The following is a 27595-nucleotide window of genomic DNA, read 5'->3' on the forward strand; positions in this document are numbered from 1 at the left end:
AAATATAATTAAGACAAACATCGTCTTTGTAATTATGTATAGACTTTTTTAGTAGTTCGATTTTCACAAGAAAAATTATTTTTTTATCCCTAAAGAAAATATATTTCTTTGATGAAAATTTTCTTTATAATTTAAATTAATTGGTCGTATCTATTCAATAATCGAATATGAATAACTCGCTATTCACTCGATTTTGGGGTCATAATCATGAAAAAATATGTAGGAGAGATGGCCAAGTGGGCATGATTTGTATATGTACACCTTTTAAGGGTATATAGCTAACATGATATCTTTTTATATAAAATATAAATATATTATAAGGATAAGATCCAGATTAATTAATTGTATAATATATGTAGACAATTACCAAACTCCAAAGCAAAGTATATGCCACAAGGGTGGAAACATATCCCCCCAAACAAATTGTTGCCTATGAGAAGGTATCTGGTGTTACGGAAACATCACGAACCCACATGATATTCTTTCAAGAATATGATTTAATCAATCCCAAATTGTATATATTCCTTCTCATGGACCATCCAAACAAAGACATGTTTTTGTAACTATGTAAAAAGTGAAAATCGACATGAATCATCATGTACCACGAACAGAATCAGTGTGTTAACATGTGTCACTAGTTATCAGCATACAAGGGAAGAAAAATTTATATATATATATATATATATCAGTGTGTGTGTGTGTGTGTGTGTGTGAGAGAGAGAGAGAGAGAGAGAGAGCATACTGATTGAGCTCGCGCGAGAGAGAGATTGTAATACGCCGTCGCCATACCACCGCTAGCCATCGTCGCTCGTCGAGAGAGAGATCGTCGGTGAACACTTGCCGTCGTCACTGTGATCGTTGGTGAACTCGAACACCGCTAGCCGTCGCCATCGTCGCTCATCGAGAGAGAGAGAGAGAAAGATCGTCATCGCTTTGGGAACTCAAACTCGTCTCTGGGATTGTGATACACGAACTCGATTTAGGGATTTTGGGGGTTTTGAGGGAGAATGGTGTTAGGGATTTTGGGGATTTTGAGCGCCATTTCAGCTGAAGGAGGGAGATGAAAATTTTCAGTTCTATTTGCGACGGTATAAAAAAATCGTGACAAATGATCAAATCCATTCATTAAAACGACGCTGTTTTAATAAGAGTTTTTTTTGCGACAGAGAATTCCTGTCACAAATGTCTACTATTTGCAACGGTAAATTTCGCCCGTCTCAAAAAAAATATTTTTGCGACGGTACACAGTGCGTCGCGAATACTTCCGTATTTAAGAGGCTTTTTGTTATGTGCTTATTAGCGACGGGGAAACTACTGTCGCAGAAAATATTTATTTGAGACGGCTTCATATGCCGTCGCAAAAGATTTTGCGACAGTGTACACGCCGTCGCAAAAAGTTTCGTGTTACTTTTCTTGTAGTGTGATTTTGTCAACTGGAAAGAAATGCTTATAGGAAAATCATTGAACATAAAGGGCCCTTGGAAGTAGAAATTCTTATGGGAATTGGACTCACCTAAATTTCGAGCTGTGGATGATGATGATGATGATCCGTCTCTCATTGGTTCATTAACTAGGGTGTTGCTGCTACTATGGTTCTCTAATAGCATTAAGTACGCGCGATCCATGGTGGGTCGTAGTTTTAGATCAAATTCTGTGCACAGCACCCCAATCTTTACACACAATTGTACTTGATCAAGGACAGCCGATGGTATCAATTTCAGGTCCATAAACTCTGACACCTTTACTTCCTTGCAGAGTTCATTTGCCTTTGTCAACAATGAATGATCATGTCACAAAATTTAGCAACAAGCTCAGTTAGAGACACCTCCCTTGTATGATAATGGCTAATTGCAAATTAAACTCAGTTCAAATTAAAAATGTGAATCACGTGCGCTTACCCTATCCCGTAGACCTTGACCATTGGGAGACTGATTATGGGAATTCCAATTCTTCCGACTGCTTATCAACTCCAAAACCACTACTCCAAAGCTGTATGTGTCCGCCTTCGGAGAGACGTGTCCATTATCCATGTACTCGGGAGCCAAATACCCACTGATTCCATGTACAAGCAAACGTTAACAACAAATCAAGTTTCAAAAAGTTTTTTGTTCAAAAAAAAAAAAAAGTTTCAAAAAGTTTGGTTTATAAAAATAAAAAATAAAAAAAAAAGACAGAAAAAGGTTTTTGAAAACTCAACAAAACACTGATTGGATGGATTCGATTTTTTTTTTCTTTGAAAAGAGCAGGATTCAGTGACAACATATAGAGAATTTAAATACATTAGGAAAAATAAGAAAAATTATATGCTTAATACATACAGGGTACCGGTAGCTTCACTGATATTAACATGCGTTTGATCTTGAGGGAAGAGGTTGGCCATGCCAAAATCAGCAATTTTGGGGACCCAATTTTCATCTATTAGGATGTTGGTGGGTTTGATGTCACAGTGGATAATTACATTGTGTGATCGTTCATGAAGGTAAAGCAAGCCCCGAGCAACACCTATGATTATGGCATATGTTCGCTTCCAGTCAAGCGTGTCTGCTCTACAAGTCTCTGAATCTAGACCATCAAAAATAGTACAAAAGTTTGAGATTAGTTGCCGTGTTGAAAATGGTGACTTAATAAAAAAATTGTAGTATGATACAATTAATTTATCATAATTTTGTGTTCACTACGAATTAGAAAAGAACAGATGCATGAATCTATGAGTATATCCTTCCTAGAAGGTGCCTTGACGTTATGTGTAATTTTTATTCTTTGATCAAATGAATGATTGTTATTGTTCCTCATGTTTTGATCCCACATCTACTTACCTTGTCATTTTAAATTACAACAATTATTTATTTATTATTTTAATAACTTTAGATTATTTAAAATTGCAAGTCTATGTGAGAGTCTTTTATTGGTTCTCATTAATTGCAATGTTAGCAAGATAATAATGGTGGTCTAACATATTAATCAATCATATAGGTTATTTAATATTTTTATTAACTAATTAAATAGAATTTAGACAAGAATAAAAATTAAAATAAAAAACAGATCTGGAAAACTTCTCAAAAAGTTACATGAAAGTTAATGTAGGAATTTGAATAGAAATTTCTCAATTACAGATGAAAAATTTCATAAAATTGACTTCAAAGTAAAACTTGCCTAGTCTTATAGTTGGGAAAATAACATTGAGAATTTGTGTCACAGTAAGGCAAATGTAATTTTAAAATAATAAATTTAGAATGAATCTATTTGATTTTCAAAGACCTTAACTCAACTTAGAATTAAAAATACAGTAGATGATATTAGTACGTACTAAAAAGAAGGTAATCAAGGCTGCCATTACTTGCAAACTCAATATTTCGGTGGTGTGCAGACCCCAACAACAGTTTCATCTCGTTTAGGACAAGTTCCTTTCCCTTCTCTGAGATCACCAATGGTTTCTTCACCGCAATCTCACCCCCATCAGTCAACTTGCCCTACAAAACATTTTCAGCCAAGGATGGATCCAAGATTCAAATTTTAGAGGAGGACAAAAACATATATAACTTCTCATATTTTGAAATTATTTTACTTATTTTTTTACTACAAAACAATATGTTTTCTTTATGTGTTGATGCTTGTACATCCTTGCTCTTTGTTGATGTACGCTGTTCATTCTTCGTTCATCAATAAAGTTTATTTTTTCTTGTACAGAAAATATTTTCTTTTTTTGCTCTACTTCAGTACACTAAGGTTGTGTTTGGATCATAAGAAGATTTACCCTGTATACTTGGGCGATGCCACCTTTGCCAAGCTTGTTTTTGGCATGGAAACCTTCTGTCGCAGAAAAAAGGGTTTTAAAACTGAATTCCCTCAGTCCTTGTGTTGGGACTGTGAGACACCAGAAATCAATCACACACAATAACACAAGAATATTTACGTGGTTCGGCAATTGCCTACGTCCACAGAGAGCTATCCACTATAGAATTTTCCTGGAGGGAGTTTACACACTCACACCTCACTTACACACTATAGCACTCTCACTTCTCACAATCTCTTAGATTACACACACTGTAATCACTTGTCTTGTTTTCTTGTCTATCTCCAACCCCTCCTCCTCACCTCAAGTTATACACAATTGAGGAAGGAGGTCATTGGTTGCCACCAACCCCTTCCATTAGCTAATGGGGTGGGTGAAGTGGAAGAGTGGGAGAGCCACTATCCATAGTGGTTGCTCCATTTGAATGGGCAGTGGAACACTAACAATTCTTCCCCTCCACGCCCATATGGAGCTGACTTCTCATTTGAAGTCCATCCCGGCAATGTCTCTGCAGATTTCGAGTTTGTTTCTCGAAACCACCTTTGTTAGTATGTCAGCTGGATTCTTATATGTATGGATCTTGATCAGTTCCAATAACTGCCTTTCCATCATTTCACGTATCCAATGATAGCGAATATTAATGTGCTTTGTGCGAGAATGGTACATCGAATTCTTGCTCAGGTCTATGGCACTCTGGCTATCACAATGTACCAGGAACTTTTCTTGCTTTAATCCCAACTCTTGGAGAAACCGCTGTAACCACAACATCTCTTTCACAGCTTCCGTTGCGGTAATATATTCTGCCTCCGTTGTGGATAAAGCAACATAATTCTGTAACTTGGACTGCCAAGACACAGCTCCCCCTGCGAAAGTGAACAAAAATCCTGATGTAGATTTGCTACCATCAAGATCTCCCGCCATATCGAAATCCATATAGCCTTCTAAGACTGGTTAGCATTTCTAAAGCACAAACACATTTTTGCCGTACCCTTGAGGTACCTCAGAATCCACTTGACTGCTTCCCAATGCTCTTTTCCTGGATTGGAAAGGAATCTGCTTACTACTCCAACAGCATGAGCGATATCTGGTAGGGTAGACACCATTGCATACATCAAACTCTCTACGGCGGATGAGTAGGGAATAGCCTCCATCTCTTCTCTTTCTTTAGTAGAGGAGGGACAAGAACTCTTGCTGAGCTTGAAATGATTGGCCAGCGGAGTATTAACTGACTTGGAATCTTTCATGTTAAACTTCGCAATCACCCGTTCAACGTACTTCTCCTGTGACAGCCATAATTTCTTGGCTTTCTTGTCATGCACAATTTGTATGCCCAACATTTGTTGTGCATGGCCTAGGTCCTTCATGTCAAAGGACTGTGATAACTCGTTCTTCAGTGATCTGATTGTTGTGGCATCCTATCCAACAATCAGCATGTCATCAACATAGGGCAGGAGTATGATGAAGTTTCCATCGGGAAATTTCCTGACATAGACACACTGGTCTGCAGCAGTTCTCTTGTACTCATGACCCACCATGAATGAGTCAAACTTCTCATACCACTGTCTAGGCGCTTGTTTGAGGCCGTAAAGACTCTTCTTCAATCTGCAGACTAAGTTTTCTTTCCCTTTTATTTCAAAACCTTCTAGCTGCTCCATGTAAATTTCTTCTTTCAGATCACCATGGAGAAATGCTGTCTTTACATCCATTTGTTCAAGTTCCAAATTCAAACTGGCCGCTAGTCCCAAAACTACTCGAATGGAGGTCATTTTCACAACTGGCGAGAAGATTTCATCAAAATCAATACCTTTCTTCTGCCTGAAACCTTTGACAACCAATCGAGCCTTATACTTGACTAGCTTTCCGCTGCCATCTTTCTTCAACTTGAACACCCAATTGTTCTGCAATGGTTTTCAATCCTGGGGAAGTTTTATCAAATCATAAGTCTGATTCTTCTGCAAGGACTGCATCTCTTCTTGCATAGCTAGATGCCAACTACTCTTCTCCTTATGATTCTGAGCTTCTTGAAAACTTTCTGGCTCCCTTTCATCAGTAAGTAAAATATAATCAGAAGTAGGGTATTTTGACGACAGCTTAGACTCTCTTGTTGATATTCGCAACTGTGGACCAACAGCCTCTGGCGGAGGGGGTTGTGGCTCCCCCTGCTCAACACCCTTTTCTTCTGGATCTTCTTCTTCTGGAAATCCATCCTGCAACTCTACATCATTGGTTGCATGTTGCGGTAGCTCTTCTTCATTAGTGGCATGCTGTGATGGTGCAGGATTGGGAACAATTTCTAAAACATCATTAACTTTGGATTTGGCTGGTTGCCCAAAGACTTCTAAGGTCTGGCCTTCTTGAAATACCACATCTCGGCTTCGAATGGCCTTTTTGTTTTTTGGATCCCATAATTTGTATCCAAATTCTTCATCTCCATAGCCAATAAAGATGCATGGAGTAGCTTTATCATCCCGCTTCTGTCTGTGCTCCTTGGATACATGGGCAAATACTTTGCACCCAAACACTCTCAAGTGAGAGTAAGAAATCTCCCTTCCAGACCATACTTTCTCTGGAATTTCAAAATTCAGTGGAACTGATGGCAATCTGTTGATCAAATAGCATGCAACATGAACAGCTTCTCCCCAAAATGGCTTTGGCAGCTTTGCCATTTTTAGCATACATCTAACCTTCTCCATAATGGTCCGGTTCATTCTTTCGGCTACACCATTGTGTTGTACGGTTCTAGGAACAGTCTTCTCATGTCAGATACCGCGAGTAGCACAGTAGGCTTCAATCACACACAATAACACAAGAATATTTACGTGGTTCGGCAATTGCGTACGTCCACGGAGAGCTATCCAATATAGAATTTTCCCGAAGGGAGTTTACAGACTTACACCTCACTTACACACTATATCACTCTCACTTCTCACAATCTCTTAGATTACACACATTGTAATCACTTGTCTTCTTTTCTTGTCTATTTCCAACCCCTCCTCCTCACCTCAATCTATACACAATTGAGGGATTAGGTCATTGGTTGCCACCAACCCCTTCCATTAGCTAATGGGATGGGTGAAGTGGAAGAGTGGGAGAGCCACTATCCATAGTGGTTGCTCCATTTGAATGGGCAGTGGAACACTAACACTTTGTTCTGCCACGATCTCCTGTGCATCTTCAATTGCAACACAGCCCCCAAACACAAGATTTGAGCATAAGAAGATGAAAGTAACTATAAACACATATTTGGTGACTCAGATATAAATCCGATAAAACAAAAAATCATTTACCTTTCTTAGATTTTGTGGGTTCGAAAAATGTTTTAAACAAGTTGCTTGATGTAGGCATTGTTTAAGAGAGGAATGAATATAGGTTTAATGGCAAAGTTCAGATGGAAAGAGAGAGAGAGAGAGAGAGAGAGAGAGAGAGAGAGAGAACAAGATTTAGATAAAGTAGAAGAAAAATAGAGGGAGTGTGTCTGCTCTTTTAACTTTATATAGTCTTGATAATTAGACCCAGTCTTGTAAGAATCGTACTATACGAAATGGATACCGTAGTTAAGTAGCACCATTTTATATTATATGATGTGAGATTATCGGTTCAAAGCTTAACACGCTTTGCTTTGTGTGGTTCCCTTCATGGTTTTAAAAATCGGACCGGACCGGTCAGTTCAACCAGTTGAACCGCCGATCGGTCGAGGTTCCGGTCCGGGTACACCCACTGAACTGGTCATAGTGAAAAACCGGTCTATTTTGAGAGAATCGGAAAAATCGGCAGTCGGACCGCCGAACCGGTTCCGGTTCACCGGGTTGATAAAACAAATTTTTAATATTTTTTTCCTTTTTTTATTCTTTCTTTCTTTTCTTCTATATATGTATATATATATAATAAAAATTTAATTGGAAACTCTCTTTTAAGGGTCTCCACTTGTGAGGAATCCCATTGAGAGCTTGAAATTATTGTGAAAGCCTCTATCTATTTATAAGAAAAAAAATTCGTCCAAAAAAACTCAAGAAATCTATGTGGGATTCAATTCAATTTATTGGAGGGAAACTTAAAATTTTGATATCCCTCTAAAATTTTTGCTCTTCTTTCAATCAAATTATTTGAATTAAAATCATATGGAGGGAATATTGAATATTTGATTTCTTCTTCCAAAATTAAAATTAATAATATTTTTAAATACATTTTTATATTTTTTAATAAAAAAAAGTATTAAGAGAAATATTTAAGATTATTAAAATTTTTAATTTATAATTTTATTTCTTATATTTTTATTTAAATATAATTTTAATATATTTATGACGTCACGGTTCGATTCCGGTTCAACCGCGGTTCAACCGTCGGGTTAAACCGGTGACCCGTTCACCCGATCATTTTTTCGGTTCACTCACCGATCCGATTTTTAAAACATTGGTTCCCTTTCGTTTTTATTTCATACAATTTCATATAATATATATTATACAATTAATTAATCTGGATCTTATCTAGGAATGGCAACGGGGCGGGGCGGGGCCGGGGATCACCCTCCCCGTCCCCGATCCCCGATGGTCAAATTTTCCCCGGCCCCGGCCCCGATCCCCGACGGGGAATTTATCACTACCCCCACCCCCGCCCCCAACGGGGATCGGGTTTCCCCGACCCCGAGCAATCCCCGGCTAAAAAAAAAAAAAAATTCAGAAAATAATACAACAACACCATCATCCAAGACAGATCTGAAACAGATCTAAAAACAAAAACAAAAAAAATTGTGAAACAGATCTGGAAAAAAAAATCAGAAAATACAACATCATCATCCGAGACAGATCAGACCTGAAACAGATCTAAAAAAAAAAAAAGAAACAGATTTGAAAAAAAAAATTCAAAAAATACAACAACATCATCATCCGAGACAGATGAGATCTGAAACAGATCTAAAAAAAAAATGTGAAACAGATCTGAAAAAAAAAAAATCTGATCTGTGAGCAGCGGTGGTGGTCGGCGACGTCGAGAAAGGAGGAAGTGCATGAGAGATGCTGTGTGGTGGCGATGGATTTGAGAGAGAGACAGAGAACTCAGTGAACCAGAGGAAGATGAGAGACGGAGACGAGGTAGTGTAGAGAGAGACAAGATCTGAGGTGAAAAAGGTAAAGGCAGTGGTTTATATCTAAGGTAAAGTCAGTGGTTTATCAAAAAAATAAAAAAAAGGTCAAGTTAGTGGTTATATATATATATATATATAAGGGTAAAATCGTAATTTAATATCGGGGATAAACCGGGCCGGGGATCGGGGACGGGGACAGGACTGGGACACTGATCCCCGTCCCCGGCCCGAATATGTTCGGGGATTGATTTTTAAATACCATCCCCGTCCCGTCGGGGGTATTTTTCGGGGAAAACCCGCTCAATTCGGGGTCGGGGGTCGGGGTCCCCATCGGGCCGGTTTCAAATTGCCATCCCTAATCTTATCCTTATAATATATTTATATTTTATATAAAAAGATATCATGTTAGCTATATACCCTTAAAAGGTGTACATAAACAAATCATGCCCACTTGGCCATCTCTCCTACATATTTTTTCATGATTATGACCCCCAAAATCGAGTGAATAGCAAGCTATTCATATTCGATTATTGAATAGATACGACCAATTAATTTAAATTATAAAGAAAATTTTCATCAAAGAAATATATTTTCTTTAGGGATAAAAAAATAATTTTTCTTATGAAAATCGAACTACTAAAAAAGTCTATTCATATTTACAAAGACGATGTTTGTCTTAATTATATTTTAAAATTATAACTAAAAAACAAATAAATAAATTATAACCAAACACTACTTTTTGCACCGTAAAATATTTGTCCAACACCATATTTTTACTAACAATTACATAAAGTATAATAAAAAACTTTTGAATTATAACAAAAATAATATTATAATTAATATCACGATAAATTATAACTAAGACATTATAATAACTCGTAATGAAAGATCACAAGTCATAAAAACATAAGAAGAATATGTATAATATATGAAAAACATCATAGAATGCAACACATGATATATATATATATATATATATATATATATATGAAAATGAGACGAACCATAGATTATACATATATTATCACCACAACACAACACTGGTCTAGAGCGATGCATGTGTGAGAGGGTGACTGGTCCCATTAATGTTATTAATATCAGCTGTTTTTTGTGTATGGATGATGCTCATTATATTGGTTGGATTGTTCCATGAAGTTGATGAACACCTGAAGATTGAATGATCCCCTTATGGCGCTCTTTGTGCCGGTGAGACTCGCCATAGGTTTTGTTTTGATGATATAAATTATTTATTTTGTTGAGAATTTCATGTATATCATTTATATAAAAATTAAGTTAATCCGATAATTGTAACATATTTAATTTATCTCATTTGTCATCAAAAAATAAATGAATTATTTTTAAAAACACAATTATCGTTCATTTTTGTGGTGAAAACTGTGATAAATTGTATATATTACAATTATTAGATCGATCTAATTTTTGTATGAATAATATACACGAAATACTTGACATAATGAACAGTTCAAATTATCGAAACAGAACGCACGATAGACCCCACATACTTAAACAATTGTCTCCAATTATAGACTAGAGGCAATAAAATTCTAAAAATCTATGATAACGATTATATATATATTATTAAAAGTAATTTTGACCCCTCTCTTTCCCTCTCTTATGTGGTTGACATTGCATATTGTTGGAATTTGATCCTTACCATATAGAATATTTTTATTACATATTTAATAATTATGAAATAGAAATATAAAATTATAATTATTTTGAATTAAAAAAAATTTATTACACGTACTATTAAATAATATAATAAAACATATCCATTGGTTTTAAAATGGCAAATTAGGGTATTAAAGTTGGCCAATTCCATTTACTTATCCAATTAAGTTTTCTATTTATATAAATATAGCCAATTTTAAAGAATCTTACGATTTTCCCAATCTAATCATCTATTAAACTAAAATTATTTAATTCTGTTAATAAGTTTTGATTCCCACATACCGAAGCTTTTTTTTTTTTTTTGTCCGTATATTTAATTTTTTTTTAAACATTAATTTTATGAACTAATCAATTGCAAGTTAATAAAACTTACAATTTTATAATTTAATATTATATAAAGTTACCGTACATGTTCATTTTAGTTACGTTTTCTATATCATAATGTTTAAGAATTTTTTTTTTGAACTATACAATTGTCACAATATATTTTCTATTCAACTTGTTAAATTATTTAATTTTTATATAGTTTCACCTTTTGACAGATCCTTAATTGAAAAATAAATTGAAAAATTAAATTAAATAATTATAATTACTATTGAATTTGAAGTTATTAATTGGGCCACGCACCAATAAATCCCAAATCTTTATCTTATGTTCCATTTAGTCCTACCTTTTATCTTATGATCCAATTAGTCCTAACATAATGTTATTGACAACTAAACCCGTGTTACACTAATTTTTAGGAGTTCTAGTAAGGGTAATGAAGTAAACCACCAACGGCGTAATGACTATAATGCCCCAAACCTGTCCTCTGTAGAAATTTGTTTCCCTCCAAACAAACCCGTAATCGAAGAGTCGTGTGTGGAAGCTTGAACAGTTCTCCGATGTTAATGGCGGGATGTTAGGCGTGGCAGTTTCAGATTGTTGCTTGACGATGTGAAATTCCTGTCAATAGAATAGCATTTTTTGATTTACCGTAATCCCTAGCAAATACGGTGTTGATACATCAACTCCGGCGGTGTAGGTGCTTGTGACGGTGTTGTGCTTCGAAGTAGCGAGCGGAAAGTCTTCGTAGGCCTCCGACAATGGTTCCAGGTACGGTAATCGTCTCTGTACATAAACCCTTGCTTTCATTTACATTACGAGGTTGTGGAGTTATGGGTGATATACTAAGGGAACTGGTTAATGTTGTGGGATTTGTAAAATACATGAAATTGTGAATTATGTACACTGATGTAGTGTTGTTTTTTGGGTGCGATTTTGAGTAATGCATGTGTCTTCTCGGAAAGTAGGTTGTCAATGTTCTTGGCTTGTTAACTGGTGTGTTTTTTTGTGATTTTGTCGTAATGTTACTGCGGTGAATGTGAATGAGATGGTAATGCAATTTTATTATCAAGTGCGTACTGGGTTTCCCTAAATTTTTTTTTTTGGGGAGGGGAAGGGGGGTTGAGGGGAAGATGGTTTACCTGTTCATGTACCTGACGGGGGTTGAGGGGAAGATGGTTTGGTGGTGTATACAATCATGTACCTGTGGGGGTGTGCATACTGTGTTTTTGGTTTTTTTACATTGAAGAAAATTGTAATGTTGTGCAAGATTCATGTCAGTGATGTATTTGCAAATTTCAGTTCGGGCCCCAATTTTTTTTGTTTACGTTTTGTTGTCCAATGCTTAGTCGTAATCATGTTATGTAGCGTGTTTGACAATGTGAAAGTCATACTGAAGTGGTGACACATTTGTATTGTTGTTTGATGCGTTGACGTAATCTATGTAGCGTCACTTTAATGGTTGGATGTTATTGTTGAAATGCGTAATTACAGTTCGTTGGATTTGTAAAAAATGTAGTACAAAACAATAAAATTAGTTAGTTGGGAAGTGATAGTGGTTAGTACTTCATAGTGATGCATGCAATACGAACTCGTTGCCTAGTGCGTGATGAGATAAAAACCAGAGTTTGGTTGTCTGATGTTAATGTTTGTGTTCCAATTTTACATTGATGGCATGACATGGGGCATAAAAGTTTGTGTTTTTCTGGTAAATTGCCTGATGCTGGAAAATGTGGCGGTGTAAATGATTCATTTTTTGCATGGTTATTGGCAGTTTTAATTTGTTTCTGCTGCTTTGCATGTAAACATGTTCAGGTAGCAGTGGCAGCAGGACTGGTAAACGGAAACTTGGGTTAAGGTCACCACAAACATCGACAAGGCAAGCCAGTAAAAGACAAGCGAAGCTCCCATTCAAGAAACAGAAACGGCCGGGTGATCCTGTTCGGAGAGGTTATGTTGATCTGTCGAAATTAATGTACCGGTCAAACATATCCGGGCTGATTAGCACAGTTCTGGAACTGGAATTACGTGATGGCCACATCAGACAGTTGCAGAGAACGCCATTCTGGCTAATGATTGATGCTATTCGGGCTAACGACTTGGATCCTAAAATGTTCAAAAAATGTGATGCGACAGTATGTCGGGTAATACAAACTTACAACCCTGAAGATGAGAAATTCAACATCGGTGGAGCTAAGTTACCATTGCGCAACAACGACATCAGGTTGATCTTCGGCGTACAATGTGGGAGGGAGAAATTGGATATGACACATGGTGGGAAAGGGCCGTCTGATTTCATCCAAAGACGTTGCGCAAAAGTTAGCCGAATTTCTTCAAAATTAATAAAGGACTTGCTGGGAGAAGCAATATGTGGTCATACAGAGCGTGACGAAGAAGATGTGGCGAAATTGTTGTGTCTTTATGTGTGCGCCAAGTTATTTTTCGCAACGACCGGCGAGCATATAGGTTGGGCATTTGTCCGTGTGATCGACAAACTGGACACATTGCAACAGTATGACTGGAGTGCAACAATAAGGAACACATTGATTGGGTCACTGAATGAGATGCACAATAAGCCAGAGAAGGTCACTGGTTGCGTAGTAGCATTGCTGGTACGTATGTTTGTTGGTTGTTTGGTGGTTCAAATTCAGCTGTAAAACATATAATCCATTTCAGTGTTTATGTAATAGATGTTTCATGGTGTAATTTCAGTTTCTTATTTGTGAGCATTCCAACATCATCGCTCCGGAACGGCCTGACGTGACACCACGATTTTGTCGATGGAACATTGCATCCGCTGTGGGTAAACTAAGAGCAATAAATTTGTTGTCAGAAGGTTGCTTTGAGGTATGGAATTAGAACCCTTTTAATTGTTTTTAAAAATTTTCCAACACCAAACATTGAAATTGTGCTACGTTTTGATGGTAATTTTGCTTAGGTCCACTGTGCCAAACTTGTTGGGACGATTAATGAATGTCATATTCTGAAGGTGCCTGCTGCTGCTATTGAAACAAAAGAATGTGGTAGAATTAGGATGGATGTGGAACCACCTGGAGTGTGCGATGAACGCAGGGCTGTGATTGAGACAGATGATGTTGGAAGCGTGGAGCCAAGCTTCAATTGTTGGCAGCCGGCCAAAAAAACCAAGGGTGACATGCAAATGGAGGGAGGCAATGACTATGATAATAAAAATACTGGAACACCAACCAGCAAGGAAAAAGTAGCTGGGAAGCTGGTGTCACGTGGAGATGTTTTGCCGGTATTGTTCCCAGATCTTCTGGAACTGGCCAGCACTCCAGATGGTGAAGACATGGGTGAGGAACAAAGAGGGGTGCACAATGAGCTGATAACTTGTAAAGTCAGAATTACTGAATTAGAGAGCGAGATCAATATGAAAGACGTACAGATATGTGAACTGGAACAGCGTGTGGAAACACTGGAAAAACTGCTCGGGCGCCATGCTGGTAATTTGTTTGCAAACTTAAATACTGTGATTGTGGATAAGGAATCTGAAATTGCCCGGCTCAAAAAGCAGGTTGATCGATTGGAGAAAAAAATAAGCAATTTGGAAGATAGTCTTGATGACCTCGAGGTGCACGAGGTGACACAATTTGCTGTGAATGATGGATCCAATCAGCGAACACCAAGTAATAGTGTGTCAGGGAAAGTGAGTGGGTCTGCCAATGTGACGAGTTGCGAAAGTGCGCAGCAGTTTGCATGTCCTACAGGGCAACCCGAAGACGTGCGGATCAACGAATTACAACTTGTTGACAATGACCCTGGGATTGAAGATTTGACCGATGACTTTGCAGATGGGATTGTGCATACAACTGTAGCAATGGGTGAGGGTAGCTGCAGCCCCATAAATGCACAGACAGTAGCTGCTGGCAATGTAAAAGATGGCGCAGCTGTCGTTGTTGTAGAAGGTCATTGCGAACACACAGCAGGTGCAACAAGGTTTGGGCCGAAAATTACGTCACTTGTGAAAAGGGTGAAGAACAAGGCAAGACGGGAATTTAGGTTATCAGACTACGAATATCCCGGCATATTTGGGCGTACACAGGTAAACACCAATGTCAGACTTGGTAAATCAGTTGAACCAGGGGTGATTTACAGTGTTGAGGACGTCGAGGTGGAGCGTAAAACCTGGAATGGCTTCGGTCTGAATAGGCGGCACACTGTGTGGAACATGCTGAAGGATGAAGACCGGGAACTACTACAAAGAATGTACACTTTAGAGGGGGACGGGTAGGTTGTTCGGATGGACTGTTGTATTGTTTGACATGTACAACTTGCGAAACTATCCTCCACGGTGGTTCTGAATTTCGATTTATGGTTTGCAGGTTAATAGTATGGGATGGTGGACACAATGGAATACAAGTTCATTTCACGGACATCAAAGATTTGGTGCAGTAGAACTCCATACACGGCAATGTAAGCTGGTTTCGTGTAACGAATCGTAGAGTATTTATTGATTCTTTAATTATTTTAAAAAAACATATGCAAATCTGACCATTGCTTCCTTTGTGAATTGAGTGATGTGGCAGTCGGAAAGGGCAAATGAATTTTAAAACACAGTGAACAAAATGTAAATGGAAATGTAAATTTACAAAGTTCTTATTGCTATTATGATGGAATTGTAATGGGTAACATATGTTGCAGGTAATCGATGCGTACGGTGCAATGTTGACTGAAATGCATAAGATGGTATCTGGAAGGGCAGAATATGTTGGGACATCGTACATTTACACTAGTGTTTGTTCAGTATGTATCTTCAGTTTTATTTTACTGCCCGAAATCTAAAAAAAATATTTGCATAATAAAACCTGATACGAATACGGTGGTTTTCGACAATTGTGCAGGATATGATGCGAAACAGTAGTGCTGTTTCCCGAGCGAAGTATTTGAATGTTCACATGAAGGCTGCACGAGGTTGCAGATACACAGTTATCCCAATCTACAATGCCAACCATTGGACAGTCATGGCGTGCGATGTAGAAAGTGGGAATTGGAAACATTACAACTCGATGCGGCCAAGACGTGGAGTGCGCGATGAGCACTACAATGAGGCTCTAAAAGTTGTAAGTGCTGTTTTAAAATTTCAGTTTTGAATGTGCATGATGGGCAGAATTTAATGTAGAAAATGTTAATGTTACTGTGGGCAAAACTGCACTGACATGTGGAAAATGGACAGAAACAATGGGTGGCTGATCACCACAACAAATTTGTGAAGCCTCGAGTTACAGCTGCAGCTGTTGGGTCAGAGCTGTTTGATGGCAGTTTTGTATCTGTTGTGGATTGTCCACAACAAGTTCCAGAGTCGTAAGTAATGTTCATTTTATTTTGAGCAGACTATGTTGATGATGTATCACGTCAGTGACGTTGACACCGGTGTTTGTGAGTGCAGGTCAGATTGTGGGATTTTCGTGTGCTTCATAATCAGGCAGTACGTACGTGGTGCAGAAGTGAATATTTTGATGGACGACCTGACCCCAACTGGGCTACGAGCTGCAATGGTGGAAATGTTCTTAAGTGACCCGGGCAGAGGACTCCGTGGGAGGACATTATAAGAGGTTGTGAAGACATTTGCCAGTGCGCAAGGTGCAACAACAGCATTAGGATGTTTTATTGTGTCTTTTCGTATCGACGTATATAATTTTTTGTTAGTTTGGAAACACATAACAGTAGGAGGGAAAAACCAGTTTCCTATACAGTACTTTTTTGGTAATGCAGAAGTGCCCAACGGTTTAATCTTGGGTTAGAATCCAGTACTTTGTGGATATGAATGTTGATATTATTTAGTAAGCTATTCAAATAGTCTCACCTATTGCATGATAACAGTTTCACAGTGCATTACACTTTTATGTCATGTGAAGTAGATTGTTTTTAAATGGCAGATGGGCCTTGGTATGTAAACATGGTGTGATCTATGCAGGAGTTGGGCATGACGACACTCAGTTTTGTAAACCTGTTTTCCACCACGGCAGTATGTGTGGCTTGATGTACATGGAAGTGAACATGCAAAGACTGAGTACGTCGACCACATGCTAAATATGACATGCGAAAAGATTAATTTCGCATTTGCATCTTAATCAGAATTGCGATGATACCATGTTGAGCATAACATAAAATTACCTTCGTGTTGAATTTAATTTAACGCAGTTGGTAATGGGTACATGTTTTGTGCAATGACAATGGATTGTAAGCAGCCACCCAAACATTAAAAATCCATTGCCGTTCCAGCTGCAGGTTGTTAGAGTCCGCTTTGGGCGAATGTTATGGTATGATGTGAACAAATTTGTAAACTAAAACGGCACCAATTCCCCTTTTCATGTCTTGACAGTGTTAATCAAAGCCAGATTTGAAAGTTAAATGGTTGTGTTTCAAAGGAGCAGTGTTAGTGTTCAATAGTGGGGACCAAAAATGTATGTCCTAATAAACAAATTAAACCAATAACATAAAGTGGATGACTAGTTTCCAAATCTGTTATCATGTCCACAGATTTCAAACAAAAATCGGCACCCATTGACTCTTCTCATGTGTAGACACCGTGATTCAAAACAGATTTGAAAAATAAAACCCATTGGCTATTTTCATGCCTGCACATTGTTAAGCAAAACAGATTTCAAACTAAAATGGTTGGGTGTTAAAGGTGGAGTGTAATTATTCAACAATGGGAACTGAAATTGTTGCTGGATTACATACCAATGTATATCCTACAAAATAGATTAAACCAATAACAGAAAGTGAATGACTGATTGGAAAAAAAACAGGAAAACATTTCGGAAAACAAAATAACCCAGAATCCCAGTTTGTTAACAACCAAATTAAATCATATGGCAGCCCACCTGTAATGGCTCTTTGCATGTCTTCCTATTGTGATTACCCACTTTTCCGCAACGACCACAACGTATACGTTGCACTACCTCCCCCTTGGATGGAATTCTCTTCCGTTTTGGCCGACCGGGAGGACGCTTGGCCGTCGGCGGAGCTATCAAACATTCAGCTGGGTTAAACAGTGGCCTCCCCACTGTTGGGATGGGGTATATGGTTCCGCTATAAGTAGCTCGAAATGTATCAATGAAAAATGCAGAGTCTATGGCATTGTAGATGTTTCTCCCACTATTACGGAATGCAACGACAGCATGGGAACATGGGAACCCGTTGATCTGCCACTGAAAACAAGAACATGTCAGCTTGCCGACATCAACCAACACCGATGGGTGGGAGTGGACCTCATAGACATCATCATTAGCCTGGCTGACACACCAAGCCCTACTGTCGTTATACGCTGCCACCAATTTTTTGTCCATTTTCGGGGATATCACACCGTCCCATTTACTGCATTTAACTCTGCGCTCCGCCATCTGCTCCATTATTTGACCCCTTATCATATCGACCAATCTCGTGATAGGGAGATGACGAGCCTCACCAACCCAATTGTTGAAAGATTCCGCAGCATTTGAGCACATCTCCCCATAACGTTGGCCCCTTTAAAAAAAAAAAAAAAACCCATTTACGAAGCATAAATTACAAAGACAAAAAAAAAAAAAAAAAAAAAAACTGCAAAAAAACATGTAGGAATTTTTATTTATGCCATAACCCATTGTGCAGGCCGTGAATTACCTAAAATACGCATTAGACCAGTGTTTGGGGTGCAGGTCTTTCATAAAATCTTCAATCACAGCTGGGTTGGCCTTCTTCAATACCTCCAATTTCTCATTGAAACAAGCAACAGTGGGCGCATATGCACATTCCCGTAACTTCCGCATCAACCCAATTTTGTGCGATGCATTAACATATTTCATTCGATCCCGCAAGTTCATTTGGAGATGCAACAAACAATATGCATGATGCGCTGAAGGGAAAATAATGGGCATAGAGTGTAATAATCCGACGTGGCGGTCAGATATGAAAGTTAATGTTCGCGCACCCCCAACAACTTCTTTCAAATTACGAAGAAACCATTCCCAATTAGCTGAATTCTCGGAATCAACAATAGCAAAGGCTACCGGAAACAATCCTAAGACCAAACATGCAACATTAAAAGTTAGGCATGACAAAACTTATACAACCATCCACGCAAAAAAAAGGGCAACACATTTTACAAAATTTAAAAAAATATATGCCTGCCACTGTGTCTTACATTCCTATTCGGTTTTATTTGAGGAGACCCTATTTCAATGTTACCAATTTTTTTCCTTTGTTAAATGGCAAAAAAACGTTTGTAATGTATAAAAAATTGAAGCATCTATTTACTAGTATGTTCAGCAAATAAGCACTAATGGAATAAAGTAACACACCCTTACCTTGATTGGCGTCTTTAGCAGTAGCTGCGAGCAAATTACCTTTAAATCTACCTTTCAAAAACGTTCCATCCAAAAAAAGCATAGGCCGGCAGTGTTTGAACCCATCTATACAAGCGCGAAATGATATGAAATACCTAACAAAGCTCCCGGTTTTTGGGTCAAACTCAAGATTAATGTAACTATTTGGGTTTTTTTGCATAACAGAATTGCTATACCACCTCAGCTGATCAAAGGATGTAGCGTGATCCCCGTACACCTCGCCCCTAGCTTTCTCAACACCCAACCAGGCCACCCGGTAGCTAATATCCAAACCATACTCGTTCTTCAAATCAAACACAACATCAGTGGGGCGCGTCAACGGCTTATCGCGCACTCGATCTGCAACAACGGTAGACACCAAATCAGACCCCGTATGAGGGTTCCTAGAAGTACGTACAGCAGCCCCACAAGTATGCACACTATCAAACCTCTTAACGCAAAACACCCCACTTGACGGTAACATCCTCGCATGAACTGACCACGGACAATCTGTTGAAGCCGCAAACTTACACACTACCGTAATTCGCACGGAGTCATTTTTAACGTACTTAAATTGAAATCCACGTTCAACAGCATACTTACACAGAACTTCGCGAAATTCAGCTGCTCCACCATCAAAACATTGTCCCACATGGGTAATACCATGCGCCCATTGCGCTGACAAAAATGTCTTCGATTTGTTCGGACAGTACGTTGGTAACAAATCCATCTGCTCATTGACGAACCCATTCCCGCTAACATGCCGTGATATTCCCCCATCGTCCGCGAAATCCAACACGACACGATTACCCCCCACACCAACACTACTTTCCTGAATGACGACCTCAATGTGATTTATCCCGAACGACTTAGCAAGGCACAACATGTTTTGAATGTCGTCGTCGCTATCCACCTTAAACTTCTTATATCCTGGAAAATCAAAAAACAAACACACCGCACCTGGTACCAATCCATCGAACTTCCCACAAATTTCATCAACAATCTTCACATACGACGAATCGTGATGCAACCGAATAAGAACATTAACTAAACCATACGAACACACCAGCAAAATTCCCCATTCCATACCTGCACACATTTTGGAGAACCCATTACGCCTGCAACATACCCATGAAACAACCATAACAGAACAGTATGTGTGCGTTTGTTGGATTAAACACAGCATTGCAGGAAAATTTAAACAAACCCAAACGACCCATCCCAGCCATTGAAATAACCAGGGCACCCATCCCATAGACAGTTCAGAGGAAACTTAAAAAATTCTGGAAAAAAAAAAACACTTTACCCAGGGGTTTGAACACAGCAATGCCACCGTAGGAAGACACCAACTTGAAATGTCCAGATACAGTGCGAAGAACAGCAGTGGTCGCTGGGGAAGATGACGCCGACCAACGGAAAAATAGCTCTCACCGTATTCTGCCTCCATGAAAACAATGGTGAAGTCAATGTAAATGAAGGAAAACAATTGTAATGAAACCGAAATGGTGGACAACAACAACAAAGAATCAGAAAAAAATGTCATTCAAATACATTAACAATGAAAGGAAATGATAGGCAGTCAGCACGCAAGTAACCGTTTCTGAGAGATCGCACAAATGGTGAAAAAAAAGTTAATCAATCAAGATCATCCCCACTAAAAAACGTTGAATGCAGAAAATCAGTTGTAATGCATCGTAAATGGTAGACAAAAAATGGTGCTCACCGATTTGGGTGTCCCAGAAACAGTGCCAAAAGTGTTAACCAACAAACAAGTTGAACATTACGGAACTCGATAGCATTCACCAACAACTGTTCAAGGAAAGATTCTTGAAAAGGGTATTGACGTAAAAAAACAATGGATCAAATCAAACCCCCCAAAATCAGGATATTAAATAGGACTAAATGGAGCATAAGAAAACATTTAGGACTAAATGGTTCAACATTTCAACAAATAGGATTTATGGGTAAATTTTCCTTATTAATTCTCCCACTAACTTAAATAACATATTTTACTGTCAAAGTGAGCGTTCACTTTAAAAATAATTTTTAATTTAACATCACATGTAGTTATTTAAATTACACTTTCATAGCACAATAGATAAAAGATTATTCTATTACATTGTATACGTCGTAACATAATTTTTAAATAATTTTAATTAAAATTAAGGGGATTTATGTGTAGGGCCTAAAAGATGGACTCATTATTTAATAAATCTTATGATAATTAATAATGCTTTTTATCAAATATTATTAAAAAAACGTCACTAATTATTAATTTTCAGCGACAGTTTGAAAATTTCGTCACAAAAAATGTCACTAATTATAAGTTTTAATGACGGTTTAAAAAAATCGTCATAACAAAGTCATGAATTTACAGCGACAGTTTGAAAAATTCGTCACAGAAAAATATCACTTGAAATAATAAAGTGATAATAAAGTGGAGATTGTGTTTGACTATTAACTTGGCGTCTTCTATCTACGACACACGAATGAACCAGAAGATAATAAAGTGGAGGTTTAGGTATCGTTTATTAATTATATATTTTAATTAAATTATTAAAAAGTGATTATAAATTATTATATTATTCTTTTTATATTTTTTACATATCTTATAATAAAAAGTAAAAAATCATTGAAATAATTTATTCACAAAATGAAGCCTTAATGTGTTGTGTAATATATTATCGTTTAATAATTTAAATCAGTTGATTCTTTGGAAGATCCGAAGTGCTATGGGCTCACAGTGACCTGAACTGGACCTCTGTGGCATTGCCCCAATGTGATAGTGCTCTTCACTAGTTTATGTCCTGACTTACAAATATATTTCTGATGGACTTTCATATAGTTTTGGATTAAACTGCGAATCATAATTCTGTTAACTGTAACATAAAAATGACAATTGTACCATCATTTAAATATTTAACTTTCAGTAGTCATTTTTTCCCTAATTATTTTCTCCACTTGGTGTTCTATCGATCGAAATTTGGAGAAAATATAAGGGTCCCAAAAGTGAATTGATTTCGAGTAATACAGCCAAGATCACTACAGAGGTTTGGTAATGTTGAAATCTCGTCAGTGGTGATTACAATCTCTAAAATATTGAAGGGAAAATGTAAAATTTTTATGGTTATTTTTTATTTAGGTTTTGCATGTGTTGTGTGGATGGTTATTAATTCGGATCATAGGATCTTACGATGTTACGATTTCAGTTGGGTTAAACGCTTCGAATCACACTAGAATCTTCAATTTAGTACGATCTTAAAGTGACTATGATCCTATTCATAAAATTGTGTAAAATCACACATGTATGTATATGTGTATGTGTACGATCTCGATGCTATACATTTTATTATTATAATTTATTTCTTATATATATGTATGTATATGTGTATATATTTCTTATATATATGTATGTATATGTGTATATATATATATATAAATTTGACTATAAACTCTTTTTTCAAGCGTTCTATGTAATTTTTGTTAACTTAAAAAATGCATTATATCAAATTTATTATTTTTCTTTAATTTTTTTAATATTACGTAACATAAATTATTTATTATCGATAATTTTTTATTTTATTTTGCATTAACAGTAGAATCTTATAATTCTTGATCCGATTCTATAATATGATCTATAAATCCCTTCCAACGATCTCACGTAATATCCTGATTTTAATAACCCCGGCTTTGTGTAACTACTTTATAGTTATATGCATTGCTTGCATCTATTGTTACAATTTTTGAGTGCTTGCATCTAGGGAAATCTTTTGTCATTTATTATCACTAGTAGTTAGATTGCGATCCTGTTAGCAAAAAATCTGGTTTGGGCCAAATCGATAGGGGTGATTTGACAGAGAAGCCAAACTTTTACCAACAACTACAAATCAAACAATTGTGGTTTGAACGTTCTATGCCTTGACAGATTCAAGGACTTCTTTGGAGGCTGTAATACAAAGAAATAAGAAGGAATAAACTGAAAATCAATTGTTGAACAAACAAACTTGGAATTTAATCAATAAAATTAAACTTCCAGTTCAATGTACATGACAATCGACAGAGAATTCTTAGTTACAGAAACTGAACTACAGATAGACTACTCCTAAGTAAGAACTAACTAAGTTAAGTTACTCCTAATGCTATAAGGGTTGTAAATTTGTTTTGAAGATCCTTTCTAACTTCGAATTCCCAGCTTTTATATTGCTGGTCTTCAAACTCCACTGCTGCTCTGCTGCCATGTGTCCCATCACATAGCCAACTACTTCCACTTCAATGCCCATGATCTCTGTAACTGCCGGTAACTGTTTCTCTGTTGCAGCTTTTCTCCTTCTAGGAAACATGACACGTATCCTGTATGCCTTGCATGCTAACTTTATGGCTTGACGCCTGGGCCATGTTTGGCCACGTTCCACTTCATTACTAGACGAATCGATAGGAAAACTGCAACTGCCACGTCTGTCTCTTTGACTATTTCCTTTTGGTCACTGGCTTTGTATTCTAGGTTTCATTTCACTCGCTTTTCACTTGTAAGCTTGTGGAAACTCGTAGTCTTTAAACCTAGCATCCGCTGGACCAATTCTTTGCATTTGTTACATACAATAGATAGAGAATATACAATTTTTTGTGTCAACAATGCCCCTCTCGTTCAAGACAAAAAGGAGTTTTTGCCTTAAATGATTATTTAAAAGAAATAAAGTTGGACATTTAAATATTTGGGCTGTTTATCTATAATTTGTAATAAGGCCCAAATGCTAAAAATTAATCCAACATAATTTCCAAGAACTTCGAGTAAGCCCAACTGATCAAACTATCAAATACAGCCCAAACTTTAAAACTGTTTCAAAAAAGGGCCCACTGCAAGCTATTTGAATGCCATAATTCAAATCATCATTCTACTATTCTCTATCTTTCTCTGCCATTCGCTTCTTCAAACCTCTGACTTCGAAAAGCCCTTCTGCTCACACTCTCTAATGGCGCCCAAACGAGATCAGGTCAAAGGAAAGAATCAAACTGAGTCATCACCTGTCCAACGTTTTCCAATCAATTTTCAGCAGCTACTGTGTGAAAACATCTTTAATAGCTGTATTATCCTACGCCATGGCAACTCTGCATAAGGAGAACTGGGCCCAACTTTCAGTGTAATCATTCATGATGAGCTTACCATGTACTAACCTATTGCAGACACTGAAACATTACTCTTCAACAAAGCAGAGCTGTTATGGAAACATTGGGATTCCAGCCCTAATCCGCTACGCACATGGCAAAAACCTAATCCATACTGGAAATGATGGGTCCAACGAATGATGATATACGTCATTGATCTCTAGAGAGCTTTAGGTATTTACGATGTCATCAGGTTATCAACTTTCTCTCTAGATATGGATAAATGGGCCATTGGTGCTGCTACATGTTTTTGGTCTTCATCATGTATTTCCCTCATTCTAAAATGTGGTATGATGTCACCTACTATTCTTGATGTTGTCCATTTGACTGGCCTCCCTTTTTCTGGTCAACATATCAGTGCCCTTTTAACCCCAAAGACACCTATTAAGTTGGACACTAACCTCTGTTATGGGAAATTTCAAAAAAAAGTACCAAAAATTTGGCCTTGAACCCACAAATGAAGAAAGAACAACTTTTTAGTTACTATGGCTTTCCTAACATTTTCTTTGTGTTCCTGGTTTGAAAATCACTAAAGAATACCTAGCATTAGCCACTTGCCCCCTTTTTACTAGGCACCTTATACAGAGGTCTCTTTTCTTTAGTGGATAAAGAAATCGATTGTAATGGTGGTGGTCCCTTCTGGCTTTTCCAAGCCTGGTTTTATGCTTATTTTCCTAAAATCAGACCTACCACTCAGACTCCATTTCTCCCCACATGCCAAAGCTATGCTGAATTTTTTCTTTCCTTTAGATCAGCCACCTCTAATTCTTTCACTAAGGTGTTCACTTTTCTTTATGAACTACCTATAGATAGAGATCCTCAACTTTTCATCCCTTTTCACCAACTCCACTATACCTCATCTAGACTCACCTATGTCCATGATGATCCTTCTGTATTGGGTGATGAGTTGAGACAACAACAAAAGCATTTTTGGGCTTAGATCCTTACTCCAAGATTTATTTTAGTGAGAGGGTCCCTTTCAACTAACAAAATTTCTAACTGCAGTTTTGAAAGCTATAACCCCTGTCAATGGGCTAGGCAAGTGGGCCTCTATCAAACTGTTCCTTGCCCATATTTTCATCCCACTATTCATGAGCAAGCTGGAGCTAGAATTCAATTCAAAAATCAAACAGATGTGGAGGCCCTTCTAGCCCACAATCAAGAACTACTTGATCAATTCAGCTTCTACAACTGCAAAGTCACACCCTTTCTCTCTACAAGATTCAGAGACTGGCGGCTTCTTATGAGTGCAGTAATCTTTAATAAAGAAACTCAAATATGCCTCTGGAATGTGCGTCCTGACAACAAAAAAGGAGTGACCATGAGCATTGGTAAACAACTATCTTCTTCTTACTTTATATTTCTTGTTAAAATTTCTTTTTTTGGGTGTATAACAGGATATATCTTTTCTATATATATGCAGCTGAGTCCCCAGTCAAAGCCATTCCTTTGGCTACAGAAATGCCTACTCCCACTATCCAAAAAAGAAAGCATGAGGGTAATCCCTTGAACACCACCAATGCTGAAGGTTTCACACCTTACAAACCAGGTGTGGAGGCTAAACAAAGGGTTCAAATTAGAGAAATGGAACTTCAAAAATTCTTTGCATCTCAATCACAACCAGAAGGTGGTATTTCTCAACCAACATTGGAAGGAGGTGAAACACATGAGAGGAGATCTAAAAGAAGACAAGAGGAACTAGTTCCCCCACCATCTCCGGCTGCACCAACTTCTTCCTCTTCAAGTGGTGCAGCACTTGTAAGGAGACCTAAAAGAAAACAAGAACAACCAGCTCCTTTATAAGCTCCTGCTGCACCAGCTTCTTCTTCTTCTAGTAGTTCATCTTCTTGTCCCATAATGGTATAAATCTTGCTCAATCTATCAATTTTGTTATCATTTTAAACATAATGACATTTTATTTTGCTTGTTTAACATTTTTTTCTTTCTCTTTCAGACATATCTTAAGTCATACAAAAAGACAAGACTTGTTTCTTCGACCATATCACATTCACACATAGGTTTAGACTGAAGAATAAAGAGGCTAATGAGATGGCTCAAGCATCTTTTGGACTAAAATATGTTAGCAAAAATCTGGTATGGGCCAAATCGACAGGGGTGATTTGATAGAGAAGCCAAACTTTTACCAACAACAACAAATCAAACTATTGTGGTTTGAACGTTCTATACCTTGACAGATTCAATGACTTCTTTGGAGGCTGTAACACAAAGAAACAAGAAGGAATAAACTGAAAATCAATTGTTGAACAAACAAACTTGGAATTTAATCAGTAAAATTAAACTTCCAGTTCAATGTACATGACAATCGACAGAGAATTCTTAGTTACAGAAATTGAACTACAGATAGACTACTCCTAAGTAAGAACTAACAAAGTTAAGTTACTCCTAATGCTATAAGGGTTGTAAATTTGTTTTGAAGATCCTTTCTAACTTCGAATTCCCAGTTTTTATATTGCTGGTCTTCAAACTCCACTGCTGCCCTGCTGCCACGTGTCCCATCACATAGCCAACTACTTCCACTTCAATGCCCATGATCTCTTCAACTGCCAGTAACTGCTTCTCTGCTGCAGCTTTTCTCCTTCTAGGAAACATGACACGTATCCTGTATGCCTTGCATGCTAACATTATGGCTTGATGTCTGAGCTATGTTTGGCCACGTTCCACTTCATTACTAGACGAATCGATAGGAAAACTGCAACTGCCACGTCTGTCTCTTTGGCTATTTCCTTTCTGTCACTTGCTTTGTATTCTGGGCTTCATCTTCACTCGCTTTTCACTTGTAAACTTGGGGAAACTTGTAGTCTTTAAACCTAGCATCTGCTGGACCAATTCTCTGCATTTGTTACATACAATCGATAGAGAATATATAATTTTTAGTGTCAATAGATCCCTAGACTGTGTTTCATATTGGTTTTTATGAATATCAGCATATTTTATGAATGTGGTAGTGGATTGTGGTAAGCTATATTGACAATTGACATAGATAAAATATCATTCTTTGATGTTAGAGATATACATGTAGTAGTGGGGGAAGTGGGACCAACATTGAAATGTTTTACAGTCGCTGGGTATCCTTTGGACATTGGTGTAGTCAAAATAACATCAAATTGAGATCAAATCAAATCGATATTGGCTTGGTCAAAATGACATCAAATTAAGTTATATGAGGATTTGTAGTCATTTATGTAGTAAAGGGTG

General features: G+C 37.5%; 2 protein-coding genes across 2 annotated transcripts; one reads left to right on the forward strand and one right to left on the reverse strand.

The window, feature by feature from the left end:
- The first annotated feature begins 11556 nt into the window (after window positions 1–11556).
- Window positions 11557–15970, forward strand: LOC114306161 (uncharacterized). Its single transcript, XM_082877052.1, has 7 exons — window positions 11557–11660; window positions 12705–13501; window positions 13602–13736; window positions 13828–15137; window positions 15233–15323; window positions 15552–15653; window positions 15752–15970. Exons 1-5 carry the CDS (start codon window positions 11651–11653, stop codon window positions 15303–15305), a joined length of 2325 nt encoding a protein of 774 aa, XP_082733178.1. The 5' UTR covers window positions 11557–11650; the 3' UTR covers window positions 15306–15323; window positions 15552–15653; window positions 15752–15970.
- A 1558-nt stretch (window positions 15971–17528) lies between these two features.
- Window positions 17529–23556, reverse strand: LOC114305537 (uncharacterized). The gene is made up of 4 exons (XM_082880685.1): window positions 23396–23556; window positions 19199–20334; window positions 18516–18912; window positions 17529–18380 (listed from the first exon to the last, which is right to left on the reverse strand). The coding sequence occupies exons 1-4, from the start codon at window positions 23554–23556 to the stop codon at window positions 17717–17719; spliced, it is 2358 nt and encodes a 785-aa protein (XP_082736811.1). The 3' UTR covers window positions 17529–17716.
- Between the last annotated feature and the right edge of the window lie 4039 nt (window positions 23557–27595).

The sequence above is a fragment of the Camellia sinensis genome, chromosome 7, assembly GCF_055761805.1.
Source record: "Camellia sinensis isolate YWXY chromosome 7, ASM5576180v1, whole genome shotgun sequence".
Lineage (NCBI taxonomy): Eukaryota > Viridiplantae > Streptophyta > Magnoliopsida > Ericales > Theaceae > Camellia > Camellia sinensis.

Coding starts and splice junctions, on each gene's coding strand:
- LOC114306161 (XM_082877052.1), top strand. Junction 13,502..13,601: donor GTTGCGTAGTAGCATTGCTG/GTACGTATGTTT, acceptor GTGTAATTTCAG/TTTCTTATTTGTGAGCATTC. Junction 15,138..15,232: donor TACACTTTAGAGGGGGACGG/GTAGGTTGTTCG, acceptor TATGGTTTGCAG/GTTAATAGTATGGGATGGTG.
- LOC114305537 (XM_082880685.1), bottom strand. CDS start 23,556: ATGTTTCCTAGAAGGAGAAAAGCTGCAACAGAGAAACAGTTACCGGCA. Junction 20,335..23,395: donor ATAAAAGCTGGGAATTCGAA/GTTAGAAAGGAT, acceptor GGTATGTTGCAG/GCGTAATGGGTTCTCCAAAA. Junction 18,913..19,198: donor TGCTAAAGACGCCAATCAAG/GTAAGGGTGTGT, acceptor GTTTGGTCTTAG/GATTGTTTCCGGTAGCCTTT.